This window comes from Xiphophorus couchianus, chromosome 6 (genome assembly GCF_001444195.1).
Source record: "Xiphophorus couchianus chromosome 6, X_couchianus-1.0, whole genome shotgun sequence".
Lineage (NCBI taxonomy): Eukaryota > Metazoa > Chordata > Actinopteri > Cyprinodontiformes > Poeciliidae > Xiphophorus > Xiphophorus couchianus.
This window is the reverse complement of record NC_040233.1, coordinates 8650429-8663677: the sequence shown is the minus strand read 5'-3', so window position 1 is coordinate 8663677 and position 13249 is coordinate 8650429. Positions and strand designations below refer to the sequence as shown.

Here is a 13249-nt window from a genome sequence, read left to right as displayed (position 1 = left end):
CATTTAGGATGCTAAAACACTTGCTAGGTACGGAAGAGGATTAGGGCCACCGTAAAAAAAAATTCTGAGATTAAAGTTCTGACTTTAAACTCAGAATTTATTTTTTTCTCGGTGGCCCTAATCCTCTTCCGTTGCTAGGCGTTACAACAGAGCTCAGATTTAACTTTTTACTGTTTTCTTTCTGTTACTGTTCAAAAATCACCTCGATGTGTTTGAGGTCAGTACTGAACCATCAGCATCATGGAAACCAAGGAACATTGGGACAGCGTCAATAACAGGTAGTAAATAGTTAATAAAGCCCAACAAGACATAGCTGTTCATTTAAACTCAAAACACCCTCAAAATTCACATCTTAAATGTGGTTGGTTCTAATTAAATTTCTGTCTTTTGATTTTGATCCATATTTTTCCCCCATTTACATATAGCGGGTGTACTGGTTCCAGAATTCATATTTATTACTTAGATCCAATTAATAAATCATTAAACAGGCCTGTCAATAACATGAGACACATATGAGCAAGGGGTCTGCTTCTACATTAAGCTTGACAAATATGTGAATAACTAAAAGTATAAAATTTCACCTGGACTAATAATTGCAGAGTTCCTCTGTTTTTCTTTTTTTATATATAATTATTTTTCACTTGGTAGTAACAACCATTTGTTGGAGCTATTTATTCTTTATTTCTTTATGCATCTGAATTTTGTTAGTTTATTTTTTTACATTTCTAGTTTTTTGTATTATTTGCAGGTTAATAATTGTCAATTCTATTTATCTTTTGTTTTTATTATTTGTTCTTATTTATTTGATTTCTGAAGACAGAAAGTGTGGTGGATCAATCCACTTTCTATAAGTGTAGGGGCCATGTAAAGACAAGCAGGCATTTGGGTTTGGGGCCTATGGTTTTTACCAGAGCACCAGTGCAACAGGGCACCAGAGACAGAAGTAGATAGGAGTAACAAAGGAAAGTTTGAATGTTATAAGTGTTTTGCTGAAAAGGAAAATAAAAGCAACCAAGAAAATCAAGAAGTTTGGACATGAAACTTTTTGTGCCTGCGTGAAGAATCTGGACCCCAGTACCTCATAGTGGCGGATGAAACTTTTTATTGGATGTTTGGTTTGACAAACAATCGCCACTACAACCATTATCAAGAATTTGTGGTGATAAAAACATGAAGTAGGCCTACTGTTGGATTTGAAGTCAACTTTAACGAGAACCCCCTATTTTTATTTTATTTATTTATTTTAGACATTCGGAAATGCTTTAGATAATTTCCTTGCTGAATAATACAAGTGTACAGATGCTTAAAGTCAACATCTGGTGGCTGGGGGTATTTTTTTAGCTGAATATATTTGGCACAACTTTCTATTTCACGATTAAAGACTTATTATTTATTTTTTTTAAAATCCCCAATAACAAATGAATAAAAATTTATATTCAAATGTAGACTAATTTTAAAACTTTTCTTAATACATAACGAATTTATTTAAATTAATTTGTTATGATTTAGGATCAATAACAAATGGATCTGAATTTGGATCAGGGTTTGGTATTTTGTTATTCTTGTCTGATACATTTTTTATGATCTGAATCATTTAATAACAACAAAAAATAAATACAGAAGAAATCTTCAACACCTTATCTAAGTACAGTATTGTGCGTAGAAATTAAAAAAAAAATTTTTTGAGTCACAAAATTGCATAAATGCCGCAACTTTGGACTTTCCGAGGTGTAAGCAAACACATTAAAGGCGTGCCACCCACTGTTATAAATCACATAATTTCTGTATTTAACAGCAGCTGTTAAATAGGCTACAGAAAATGCTGACTAGAAATCATTTATACACCTTTTTGTTTTGGCGCCCTCTCTAAGGTGGCGCCCATGTCCGTCGCGCCACTGCATAAATGACTAAAGTGAGTACAAGAAAACGGCTAAATGAGTCGAGTAAAACAAACAAACAAAAAGACCACGTTTGTTTTCCGCAAAACCCAGGCTTTCTGTGTTTCATTGCTTTGTTTCCTTTGTTTTCCTCAAATATCCAATCGCGTCTAATCCATCACCGTTTGCTTAGCGATTCGTTTTTGATTAGAGCTGCTGTTGCTGCACTGGATGCAATCCGCCACCCTGTTCATTTCTCCCACCACAGAGTGTTTCGCTCTGGTGCTGACGGGCTGGTTGTGGACCACCCCTCAATGCGGTTCTATAGTGAAGCATAAATATATCCCCCTCCTCCTCCTTCTACTTCCCTCCTCCTCCTCCTCCTCTTCTTCCTTCTCCTCCTCCTCCTCCTCCTCCTTCGGTTGAGCCCGCAACATCCTGACCGGCCTTGGCTGGTGTCAGGGAGCGCCAAGCCCGCACAGGGACGGATGAATTAGTGAACCTGCAGTGACCGCCATTCGCTTCATTTCTCACTTCTTCTCTTTATTGAAGAGTCGTGATTGTGCAAAGCGGACACAAGGTTGGTAAGAGTAATTTTTTTACATTTTTTTTTTATTTATTGTTATCCGATTTGTTACAAGAAATTGGAATGAGATCCCAAACAATCGCAGTCTGTTGGCGCACGCGTCTTTATTTTGTCGTGCAGTGAAACAAAAACAAAAACAAACAGAAAGAAAGAAAAACCTTCATTTGTATGCAGAGCACTTTGTTGAGGGTCCCGCACAGCCATGGTTACATATTGGCACGGGCACGTCGGAGTTTTTTAGCCCAACTCCTTTTAGAGTAGAGTAGAGTGCGCTTAATGAACTTGATGAACGCGCAGGCAGGGCGCAAGTGTCGCTGTTCTCCTCGTGGGAAGAGAAAAAGAAAAAAGTAGCCGTCCTCAGTTTTCCAACTCCCGATGCGCCATTCTTGGTTATTCCAGTCAGAGCTAATTATTCTGTGAAGTGAGTCCCCATGCAGCGGGGCTCAGATCACATAGCACTGCAGCTGCCCCGCTGCACGGCAGAGCGACTGAGAGCTAAAATAGGAAGGAGAGGTAGGGTTGCGCAGCTGACGGTGCTGATTCCAAGGAGCCAGACCTCTTTCAGTCCCATTTAAGTCTACAGTCTCTCGATCGTAAAGGTTTATTAGTAAAGTGGGACTTCGTTTAAAAAATATACTATATGTATATATATATTTTAATGGGGTATTTTTGTATTCCAATTTAGCTTGCGTGGATTGAACAGCTCTTTCATTGGTTGTCAATAGAGTCAGTTCCTCTCCCAAATCCTTTGAGAACGTTCCCTCTTTAGAAATGATATGGGTTGGTTCGATCTCAGTTACCATGGTGGGTTATTGTAACTACTTCTCAACACTTTTAGGCCTCCAGCGCCCAGATTCGCCATGGGGATCAAGGCTGCTCTCCCCAGATATGAGCTGTATCTCTACTCTGCTGTGCTCGCAGGGGCTCTGATATGGGCTGGCAGTTGGATATTTGAAGCCTCCAGTGGTGAGTGTGTAACCCCTCCAGGGGGAATTGAAAGACACTCAAACACACGCGCACACACACACACACACCCACACACAAAAACCCCACACAGGAATCTTAGAGGGCTGTTGTACTCTCTAATTCGACTGTTTTGTCAAGTTACAACAAACTTCAGGGGATTTTATGGGATTTATTTTGTGTGTGATAGATTGACGCGAGATTCAGTGTCTGGACTTTGACTTGGCTATTAAATCACTTGCTTTGATCTAAGCTCTTCTATTATAGCCATTCATGTATAAGGGGGTGATATTATATATTTTCCATGCACATAGTACCATTTTGTACCACAATCAAGTAACTATGTTACATTTAGTTGTTATAATAATGCTGCATATATCAAACATGACTTCAAATAATTTTTCCTTATCAATTTAACACCTTGAAATGGGGTCTCTGTCTCTTTAAGAAGCTCCTTCTCTTTCTGACAAACCACACTGAGGAAGTCATCGCAATTGCATTTCTCTGTTAACCCGCTGGCAATATTTTTTTTACCAGTGTTGCACCTGTGGCTTTGTTTGCTACTCTTCCACGAAGGCCAGATTTTTGGAGTTTTTTTTTTTGTTTTTGACTGATAGTTGTCCTATTAACAAATGGATCTCTGCAGCTCCTCCAGAGTTACCATGGTTTTCTGGGCTGCCGCTCTGGTTATTTCTCTCCTTGTCCTGCTATGTTTCTTTGCCGTTTTGCCAAATTCTAACAGTGACTCAAGAGATCTCCAAAGCTCGGGATACTACATCCTAACGCCGGATCGTTTAATAACCAAGGCAATATCTTAAGATAATTTATTTGCACTTGATTTTTTTAAAGGGGTATCAGCAAAAGACGGCTGAATACAGATGCACGGCTCATTTTTTTTAGATTACTTGTAAAAAATTTCACTTCCATTCCACGTCACAGTTACGAACACTAGCTTGTGTTCTTCTTTCTCAAAATATTCCCAGTAAATTTAAAGTTTCTTGTTGCAAGGTGACAAAATGTGGAACAGCTTAAGGGATGTGAATACATTTTTTTTAAGGCTCTGTACAGGCGTACAGAGCCAGGTACAGACGGGTAATTTTCTAGAAAGTGGCCCGGCAAGCTTGCTCACTGGTGTAAAACAACGTTTAAATAAATTTAACTGCAAAATCTACAAAAGTGGGATTTCTTTTCAAATGAAATTGTTTTCAAAAACTGGGTCTTCACCTATTTTAGCTTTCCCAATCAATTTAATCCAAAAGTAGACCAAAGTTCACACAATAGATTGAAATGAGGCCATTTTACCCAAAGGAACAGCTGCTGCATGCTCTTATTAATGTCATGACAATTTAAAGACGGTCAGCCCTTTTCTTCAAAACAGGGAAAACCGAGGATTTTTCAATGTTTAATGTGCAAATAATCCGTCTCTTACATGCTAGAACTCCTCTTACGCTCCTCCTGAACACATGGATCAGAATGGACCGAGCGTAATCTGGTGGTTGGTACTGTTTATCACCGTCTGTGCTGTCAAATGATGAGTCAAGGCACCTTCCTGCTGCCAGTCATCTTCCCCTGCTTTTTTGCTTCACGGTTTACCGCCTGCCTCGTCTCCACAGTCTGTGTCTGCATGCTGCAGCAGCTCTGTATACTGGCAATAAAAGTCTGGCTCTGCTCCAAGAAGTAAGAGGCTTTTTCCCCCCGACCTGCCCTCACATCATTATGTCTTTTTTTTTTTCACAGCCATTGGGGTAATTGGGCAAAAGCTACACCAGCACCAGCCAGTCAGAAACTAAATGTTACAAGTGCTGTTTCTCTTTTTAATTTGACTTTATTTCTTTACATGCTGCAAGTTGGGTTTTTTTCAGGCTTCATAGAAGACTAATCTCCTCCAACAAGATTATTTCACGATTATAGGTTCCCGCCTCAAAAATAGAAAGCTCAGCACCGAAGTGGGTTATGTAACATTCGATATCATCTAATGGACCGAATGGGTTCTCACATTACTAAATTCACACTGCAGATAATCCAATAATCAGACCAACGCTTACAGGACGTCTGAGTAGCGGCGGGATAATTTTTGCGAAATTACTCGACTCATGTTTGTGCTTGTCTGCCCCTTCATTCAGATAATGTAAACAGAAAGGCCTTTAAGGAAGGTGTGAAGCCAGGATGGCATTATTTTGGCAGGAAAATGGTGAGTTCTCCTTTCACAGCAAGCACAGATATGAGTGGGTGTTGCAGCAGCTACCGATGCACCTTTCTTCTTCTTCTTCTTCTGCGCCTCACAGGATGTTGCGGACTTCGAGTGGATGATGTGGTTCTCTACATTCCGCAATCATATCCTTTTTGCGCTCACCGGTCACGTGATCTTTGCCAAGATATTTACCCTGCTCGCTCCAAAGGTGTGTGGGAGTGTGTTGCAGAGCAGAGGCAATGCCGTTGAGACGGCACTTTGGTTTGTCTGCACGTCTTTTGTTGATTGTATGTGGACTGTATTTAACGTATGTGTTGCATATGATCTGTCTTGTGAATAAATGCAGTCAGTCAGATTTGATTGGGTTTGTGTTGATGTACATGGCAGGTATTAGGTCAGACACTTCAAGGGGCTGAATAATTAGACAATCACTTATTTTTTGTTGTTGAACGGTCATTGTTTTTAGGAATCAGTTTTCACTTTGACAAAGTCATTTTTTTTGTACATTCCCTCTCTCAAAAGAGCCAAATATTGTTGAGCATGGTTGATCTGCAAAAGCAATAAACAAGTGCAAGACATTCAAAAGGTTGCATACTTATGAACATTGTTGAAAGGGGCTGCAGATATAACCTAAGACTCGATATATTCTCGTGGTGACGCAGGAGCGTGAACTGCACCTTGAGCTCTTGAGATGTTTGCTTGCCTGGTTTTGCTTGCTACTGTTATTTTTGAGGTACTTAAAACAAACGACCATGTTTTAAAGATGTCTCTTGTCTTGTTACATGCTTACTGTGAAGATTGGTATTGATGGATGTAAGGTAACTTTAATAAACTGGTGATTGTCTTTTTTAAATTGCTTGTAGGACAGTAGATTTCCTTTTCCTCGCCTCTATCATAATCCCCTTGAAACTGTTTTTTTTTTTTTTTTACTAACACCACTACTTGTAGTGTGGCATTTAATTAGGAGTGAAGATAAATGAGTCAAAACATCCCTTTAATGCTGGCCTGTTTTTTGTTTTTCTTCCCCCCCACCCTGCAGCACAGACCCTTGATCTTTGCCGCGTACGGAGGGCTGGCCGTCCTGGTCACCATGGGCTGGACCTTCATGACTCTGGTTGTGTCCCACTGCGTCATATTGTACAGCATCGCCCTGGTCAAGAAGAAGTGGATGTGCTTTGCTGCAGGTCTGGGCACGCTGGCCTCCATCAAGCTGGAGCCGTATAACACCTGGCAGGTGAGTGGGCTGTTTCCTCTTTGGCTTCCCTAACACAGATGACTGACTATGCCAGTTTTACAGAAGAAGGATTAACATACCATTTGTTTGCATAATGCCAAACACAACATTTACTTTGCAGATAGCACTGGGGAAGATTTCAACCTCTTCTTTTCTACATACTTTGCTTCCAAGGAGCTGGACTTTCTTGTAAAACTTTTAATGGTCTTCAAACGATAAATGGCCTGTAGTTGTATAGGGCTTTATTAAGTCCATAGTTCCCCAGTGAGTTTCACTCTACAGTCAGTGACTCACACACACATTCACACACTAATGGTGGTGTAGCAAACAGCAACGGCTGCCCTTTAAGAACAGTAATTTAGGTTCTTCTGAGGTGATTTTTACTCAAGCTCATTTAAGAAAAATACAAGAAAGTCTGGCACCGTGTTTGCAATATGTAAGGAAATAAGTGGTGGTTTACAGTTTTTGCACAGAACTTCAATTGTGTTCTGTCAACATGTTCATCAAATACCAATAAAACGAGACAATACACTAACATCTCTGCACCCAATATAAAGTTTCTGTGCCTGAAGCTCAGGAATGGCTGACTCCCCCTGTAGGAGACCTTGGTGACCGGATCGTTTGACCTGCAAGACATCCTGTTCTATGGAGGCTGTGGCTTCAGCATCATGCGCTGCATGAGCTTTGCCTTGGAGAACTGTGACAGGAAAGAGGGCAACTACACCTTCTCCGACCTCCTGAAATACAACTTCTACCTCCCGTTCTTTTTCTTTGGACCTATTATGACTTTTGACCGTTTTCATGCCCAGGTAAGGTCACACATGTGCGGATCCATTGACCCGAGGTATTTAGCTACTGCAATCTTTATGGGTATTCTTACTTATCACGTCCACAGGACTCCAAAAGCGCTTCACACTACATTCAGTCATTGAATGTAGTGTGTGCAGTCACGCACTGGTAATATTAGAACAAAAACCATTTGTTGACTTAAGCACTTGTCCAAATTGATTTCAGTTTCTAACATTATACGCTGTAAAAAAAAAAAGCACACTTTATGGTAAATTACCGGCAGCTGTGGTTGCCAGAATTATATCGTAGTAAATATGGCCATAGAAGATATTACGGTGTAATATTTGGGCAACTGTCACTTTTAACAGTTCAGAACTGTGTTTTCTACAGATATTAACTAAAAATTATTTGAAATTTACGTGTCTTGAGTAATGGTAATTCAATGTATTTTCTATGGCAATATAATGTTTTAGGTTCTATGATCTGCAACTGCGGATATTTAGAATTTCTATCATATAATTTATGGATTGCTTTTCTTACAGTGTAGTCTAGTATGTTCTATGTGTTTACATTGCTTCTCCACAGGCTAACAACACTCAGCTAACCCGCAAGGAGAGGGAGATGTGGAACATCACCACCAAGGCCTTGTTACACCTGGGAGTTATTCTGGTGGTGGACGTCTTCTTCCACTACTTGTACATCTTGACTATACCCAGCGACATGAAGTTGGTCAACAAGCTGTCTGACTGGTGTTTGGGTGAGCAACTGAAAGATTACTACCACACAAACCTTTTGCACAAATCCTTGCTTGATCTAGTTCTCAGAATGTCATTTCAAAAGTAGTAGTAGCATCACGGTTTGGCTGCGCTCTACAGAGCCACTTAGATTTCATCCTGTCACAACCATAAACTGCAGAGTATTTATCTACATATGCTGTCTATCCAAACCGTGTGCCAAGCAAACTTCAGGCTACTTCTGGATCAGCAGTGACACATTGGAAAGATCCTAATTCACCGACTTAGACGCAGACCGATCAGACTTCCTCCTCCATTGCAAGCGATTGCACCAGGAAGTCCAGCATTCATACCTTGTGTCAAACACACACACAACTTATCCATTAGCCAAATGCCAATGGTGAATATTCACCACACAGGTGAATATGAAAGCAATGATGGATTGCTTTCCAGGCTGTCCAAAGATTGGGAAATTGTTTTTATCTCCCAATCCTGCTTTAAGCTTCTCCCTAACTTTCTTCCTGAACTGTTTGCTGGTGCTTTGGTCTTTATGAAGCTGTTTGTTAGTGAAGTGAGATTAGAGTTACATGTAACTGGATTCTGTTTTAGATTACTTCTGAATCCAATTGGTTCTACTGGTTTTAATTTAGAGTTATGGTTCTACTGGGTTTTATTTAGAGGCATCAGAGGAAATACAGATAGATAGAAACATGCCATTTTTGTAAAAACTAGCTTGTTAAAACCACATATCGAAGTGTGTGGTGTTAATGTGGCGCTTTGTAAAAAATTCAAGGCATATAAAAATTTTATTTTGGCAAAAGTCGAGTTCAACGTCTTAAAAACTGCGCAGAATAGAAATGTAATGTTTTGACAGATTGTCTAATCTGCTATGTTTGTAGCGGGACTGGCTTATTCCAACCTGGTGTATGACTGGATAAAAGCAGCTGTTATGTTTGGTGTCATCAACACTGTGGCTACACTGGACCACCTTGACCCGCCTCAGCCTCCCAAGTGTATCACCATGCTCTACGTCTTTGCTGAGACGTACGTGTCACTTCCTCCTTAGTTGCTTATTGAGAAATCAGGTGACTGTTTAGCTGTTGCACAAAACAAATGTCTTTCCTTCTTTTTTTTCAAAGGCACTTTGACAGAGGCATTAACGACTGGTTGTGCAAGTGAGTTTTTGGATTTAACTTCCAGACACCTGACTGTTTGGTAACATAATGCGATTTCTGTTTGAGACGGTATAAAATCTGAATTGAAATTTTGCAGGTATGTCTATGACTACATTGGCGAGAGTCATGACAAGATCTTTAAAGAACTTCTTGCAACAGTCTGCACTTTTGCCATCACCACCTTGTGGCTGGGCCCGTGTGAGCTGGTTTACATCTGGTCATTTTTCAACTGCTTCGGCCTCAACTTTGAGCTGTGGGTGGCAAAGTTCTTCTCCATCCCACCCTTTTCTATCATGGAGGTGAGAAGTGATCAAAAAATAACCCCTTTCTATATATTAAAATTTCCAATAATACTATTGTTTGAGTGTAGTTTTGTCCATTAATATAAATAAAACTTCTGGAAAGTCCAGTGTGTAACTTTTGTGAGATTTTTTTTTTACATGTTTGTTGAAACTGTCATAATGTCGTGACAGTATGCTACGAGACAGATGGTCTGTAAAGAAATCAAACTCCTTTGCCTTTTTCCAGTGCTGCCAGTACTTACTAGAAACAACCAATCAGAGCCAGAAGGCGGGTCTTAGTGCTGTCAATCACTCTTCCGCTCAGCAGAACCTGTTGTGAATGCTAGGCTAGTTAGAATGGCAACCTATGACAGTGGATAAACAGTTTTCCTATAACAGTAAGTTATTTCTCTGCCATTAGCACATTTAGCAGCTAACCCTCTGATTGGTTGTTTTTACAGGGAGCAGTGGAATAGTAGCTCAGGGAGAAGGTGGAGAAGACTGATTTCTCACAGATTATCTGCCTCGTATACTAGTGACAGTTTCAATAGATATGCAAAAAACATCTTTTTAAGAAAAGTTACATATGCGCAGCTTTAAAATGCATTAGCTCTTTATTTACCTGACCATGTCAGATCTGAGGAAGTCATTTCTGTCACTTCTGTTTATTTTCGGTATGTAGGGAGCTATGGGTGAAGCCATGTCTCGTAGGATCAGGGGTGTCTTCAACGCTGCCAATTTCTGGGCTATTGTCCTCTACAATGTTCTTTCCCTGAACAGCTTGGAGTTTGCCAAGCTGGTGGGCAGAAGGATTATTTTCAAAGGTGGGTCTAACACACTGGTAAAGATGTGTAAAAAGCTTTAAATATCCCAGGTCAAAAGGACAAGGGTGCAGTACCTTGGTTTTTAGCTTTACCTTGATGCTGCGCTACTTTGAGACTAGTCTTTAATGTAATCTCAGTCTTCCCTGTTACGTTTTTCTAAACTTTCATTCCTCAGGTTTTCCTCTGTCCACCCTCTCCGTGCTGCTTGTGACTTACTGTGGTGTGCAGCTGGTGAAGGAAAGGGAGCGCCAGCAGGCCCTGCTGGAGGATCCAGACCCAGTGAAGCCAGTGGATGATGGCAAAGAGAAAGCTGAATAATCAACCATAAAACCACTGTATTTTTTATTTTTTACTTCTATGGCAGGCCCCTGACGAGGTTTCACTGTTAGCCTCGCCAACTGTAACAAAACTAGACTGTGACAGCCGGTTGGCACCTTTATTGTTCACAAGGGCGGAAGCTTTTGCTTGTCAAAAGTGAGTCAGTATTTTTGGACATAAAGTACCCTGAAGTGCACTTGCAGCAGATAATCATAAACATACTTTGGCACAAACCTAAGATTGACATGTTTTGTATTTGTATTTGTATTTTACAAAAATACAAATTTATAAACAAACGTTTATTATGCCGATCGCAAGCCTTGCAAAGAAAACAATTAAGAGGATAGGTAAAGTAATTTTTTTTTTTAATGAGCAGCTACTTTGCTCAGTTTGTACTCTACCATTTTATTATTCTCAGATTTGAACATTCTTGCCTTTCATCGCCTGCAGTATACTGTAGTTTATTTTATTCAAATGTTGTTGTTTTTTTCCTTTAGCTGCTTCAGAGGCTATTATCACAAACCTAAAGGGAATGAAACTTGAAAGAAACCTGCAATAAGAAACACAAACAAAGGGTGCTGTGGAGGTCTTCCACAAGGCTTTCAGATGATTGTAATGTATTTGTACTAGTAACAGTAGAGGATAGACTTTTGTTTTTAATAGTTGATATGTATTGGATGTCTTAGGATGCTGAATGTATTTAAGTCTTTGAACCACGTGCAGAAGATGATTGCCTTTTTCCACTTCACAGGGTGTTTTTTTTTCACAGGAAATTACTGATAAATATTGGTGTATCTTTCCTCCAACCATCTCACACACGTCAGGCGCACACTTTGCTCTGGTAGACAATAGAGCGAACACAGAGTCTGGGTCAGTCTTTCAGTGCCTGTCAACAAAACCTGCAGCTTGTCTCCAATGTGGAAGGTAATGAGGGAAACTTTATAAAGACTGTAATATGTTTTGTCATTCGGTGCTTTCATGTGAATGGCTGTTTATTTAACTGTTTGTCCTGAAATAAAGATTTATTTCATCCTGCTCCGAGGTAAATTTGTTATAAATACCTCAAGTGACTTATTGCTTGTCTAAATGAATACTTTGAAGATTTACCATTCACTTTGTAAAGGTCTTTGGGGCGTATTAGCCACTAAAATATTTAAAGACACGATAGAGCGGCACTTTATTTTTCACTCACAATGACAATTTAACTCTGTGGTAGACAAGCAGCTTTTGATATTGGATCTGAAATCTTTAAGTTTCGTTTCAGCCTCGGTTCTCCTCTGCATATTTCCTGGATCTTCCTGAAATACATGCAGTACTCTCACATGCAGTCCAGCCAATTAAAAACATGCAAACGTCCACAAAAAAAACGTCCATCCGTAAAATATGTGAAACTGTTTTATTCATATTATTCAATTGTATTCGGCACTGACCAGTCAGAGCTTCCAGAAATTAAGCATGCATTCTGGGAGAGGATTCTGGATTGAGACATGTTAAATACGGGCTATTAGTCGATTGTGCTGATGTTTTGCAATTGACTTACATATAATTTGACAAACATTAGTGTGTTGAGTCTAAAGATGAAGTCAGAATATAAAAAAACCCCGTAATTTAAATCATGTAAGGTAAGTAAATGTTTATATTACAAATTGAGTGAATACAGTTTAGAAATGGAATTTAAATTTAGACCATTTTTATTGATTAGATTTATGTTTTTTCATGTTACATTATATAATATTACTGTTACCCAACACACACTACCTGTTTATTGTTCAGCTTCTCGAAAGGAAAATGTAAATACAAATACAATTATTTTTTTAGTAATACAAAAACTTAAATTATGAAACTTCTGATAAACATCATTATTAAAATAGCTTATTTTCTCCAATTTCTCTCTTAAGTTTCTAATGGTTCTACCAGTTATAGGTATTTTCAGGTTGCCTCAATAAAAAGCAGGTATTTTATTATGTAAAAAAAACAACAACATGGCAATAATTTTGTATATTTAAAGTGTGCTAAAAAAAACAACTTTTGATCTGTCTTTAACTTCAGATTTTTTTCAGTGTGTCATTTTAACCACTAGATGTCAGTGTTTTCTAGCAATATTTGACTTTTCCATGACTGATAGTTACTCACCACTACGAAATAAATAAGTGATTTTCGAGTCCCAATGCAATGACCACGCAGTGTAATGTATTCTGGAAAGACCTGACTGCTGCTATTATTCTTTAAGAAAAAAAAAAGAAGCAAAGTTTCAATTAAGTCCTGAAACAGGATTAA

The 13249-nt window shown here is 39.1% G+C and overlaps 1 protein-coding gene across 3 annotated transcripts; it reads left to right on the top strand.

Moving 5' to 3' along the window:
* The first annotated feature begins 2288 nt into the window (after positions 1-2288).
* hhatla (hedgehog acyltransferase like, a) lies at positions 2289-12007 on the top strand. 3 transcript variants are annotated; one of them, XM_028021057.1, is made up of 13 exons: positions 2289-2457; positions 3302-3429; positions 5550-5617; positions 5712-5825; positions 6415-6435; positions 6657-6851; positions 7451-7660; positions 8226-8397; positions 9274-9418; positions 9514-9549; positions 9647-9848; positions 10513-10654; positions 10830-12007. In XM_028021057.1, the coding sequence occupies exons 2-13, from the start codon at positions 3324-3326 to the stop codon at positions 10970-10972; spliced, it is 1554 nt and encodes a 517-aa protein (XP_027876858.1). In that variant the 5' UTR covers positions 2289-2457; positions 3302-3323; the 3' UTR covers positions 10973-12007. The 3 variants fall into 3 exon arrangements, with proteins under 3 accessions (XP_027876858.1, XP_027876859.1, XP_027876860.1); XM_028021058.1 differs by having other exon boundaries at positions 2289-2461; XM_028021059.1 differs by lacking the exon at positions 6415-6435.
* Positions 12008-13249: the final 1242 nt, after the last annotated feature.

What these genes read in the sequence shown, in the direction of transcription:
- hhatla (XM_028021057.1), top strand. Translation starts at nt 3,324, where the DNA reads ATGGGGATCAAGGCTGCTCTCCCCAGATATGAGCTGTATCTCTACTCT. An exon ending in ATTATTTTGGCAGGAAAATG is followed by an intron (nt 5,618 to 5,711) that starts GTGAGTTCTCCT and finishes TGCGCCTCACAG; the next exon opens with GATGTTGCGGACTTCGAGTG. An exon ending in ATTAACGACTGGTTGTGCAA is followed by an intron (nt 9,550 to 9,646) that starts GTGAGTTTTTGG and finishes GAAATTTTGCAG; the next exon opens with GTATGTCTATGACTACATTG.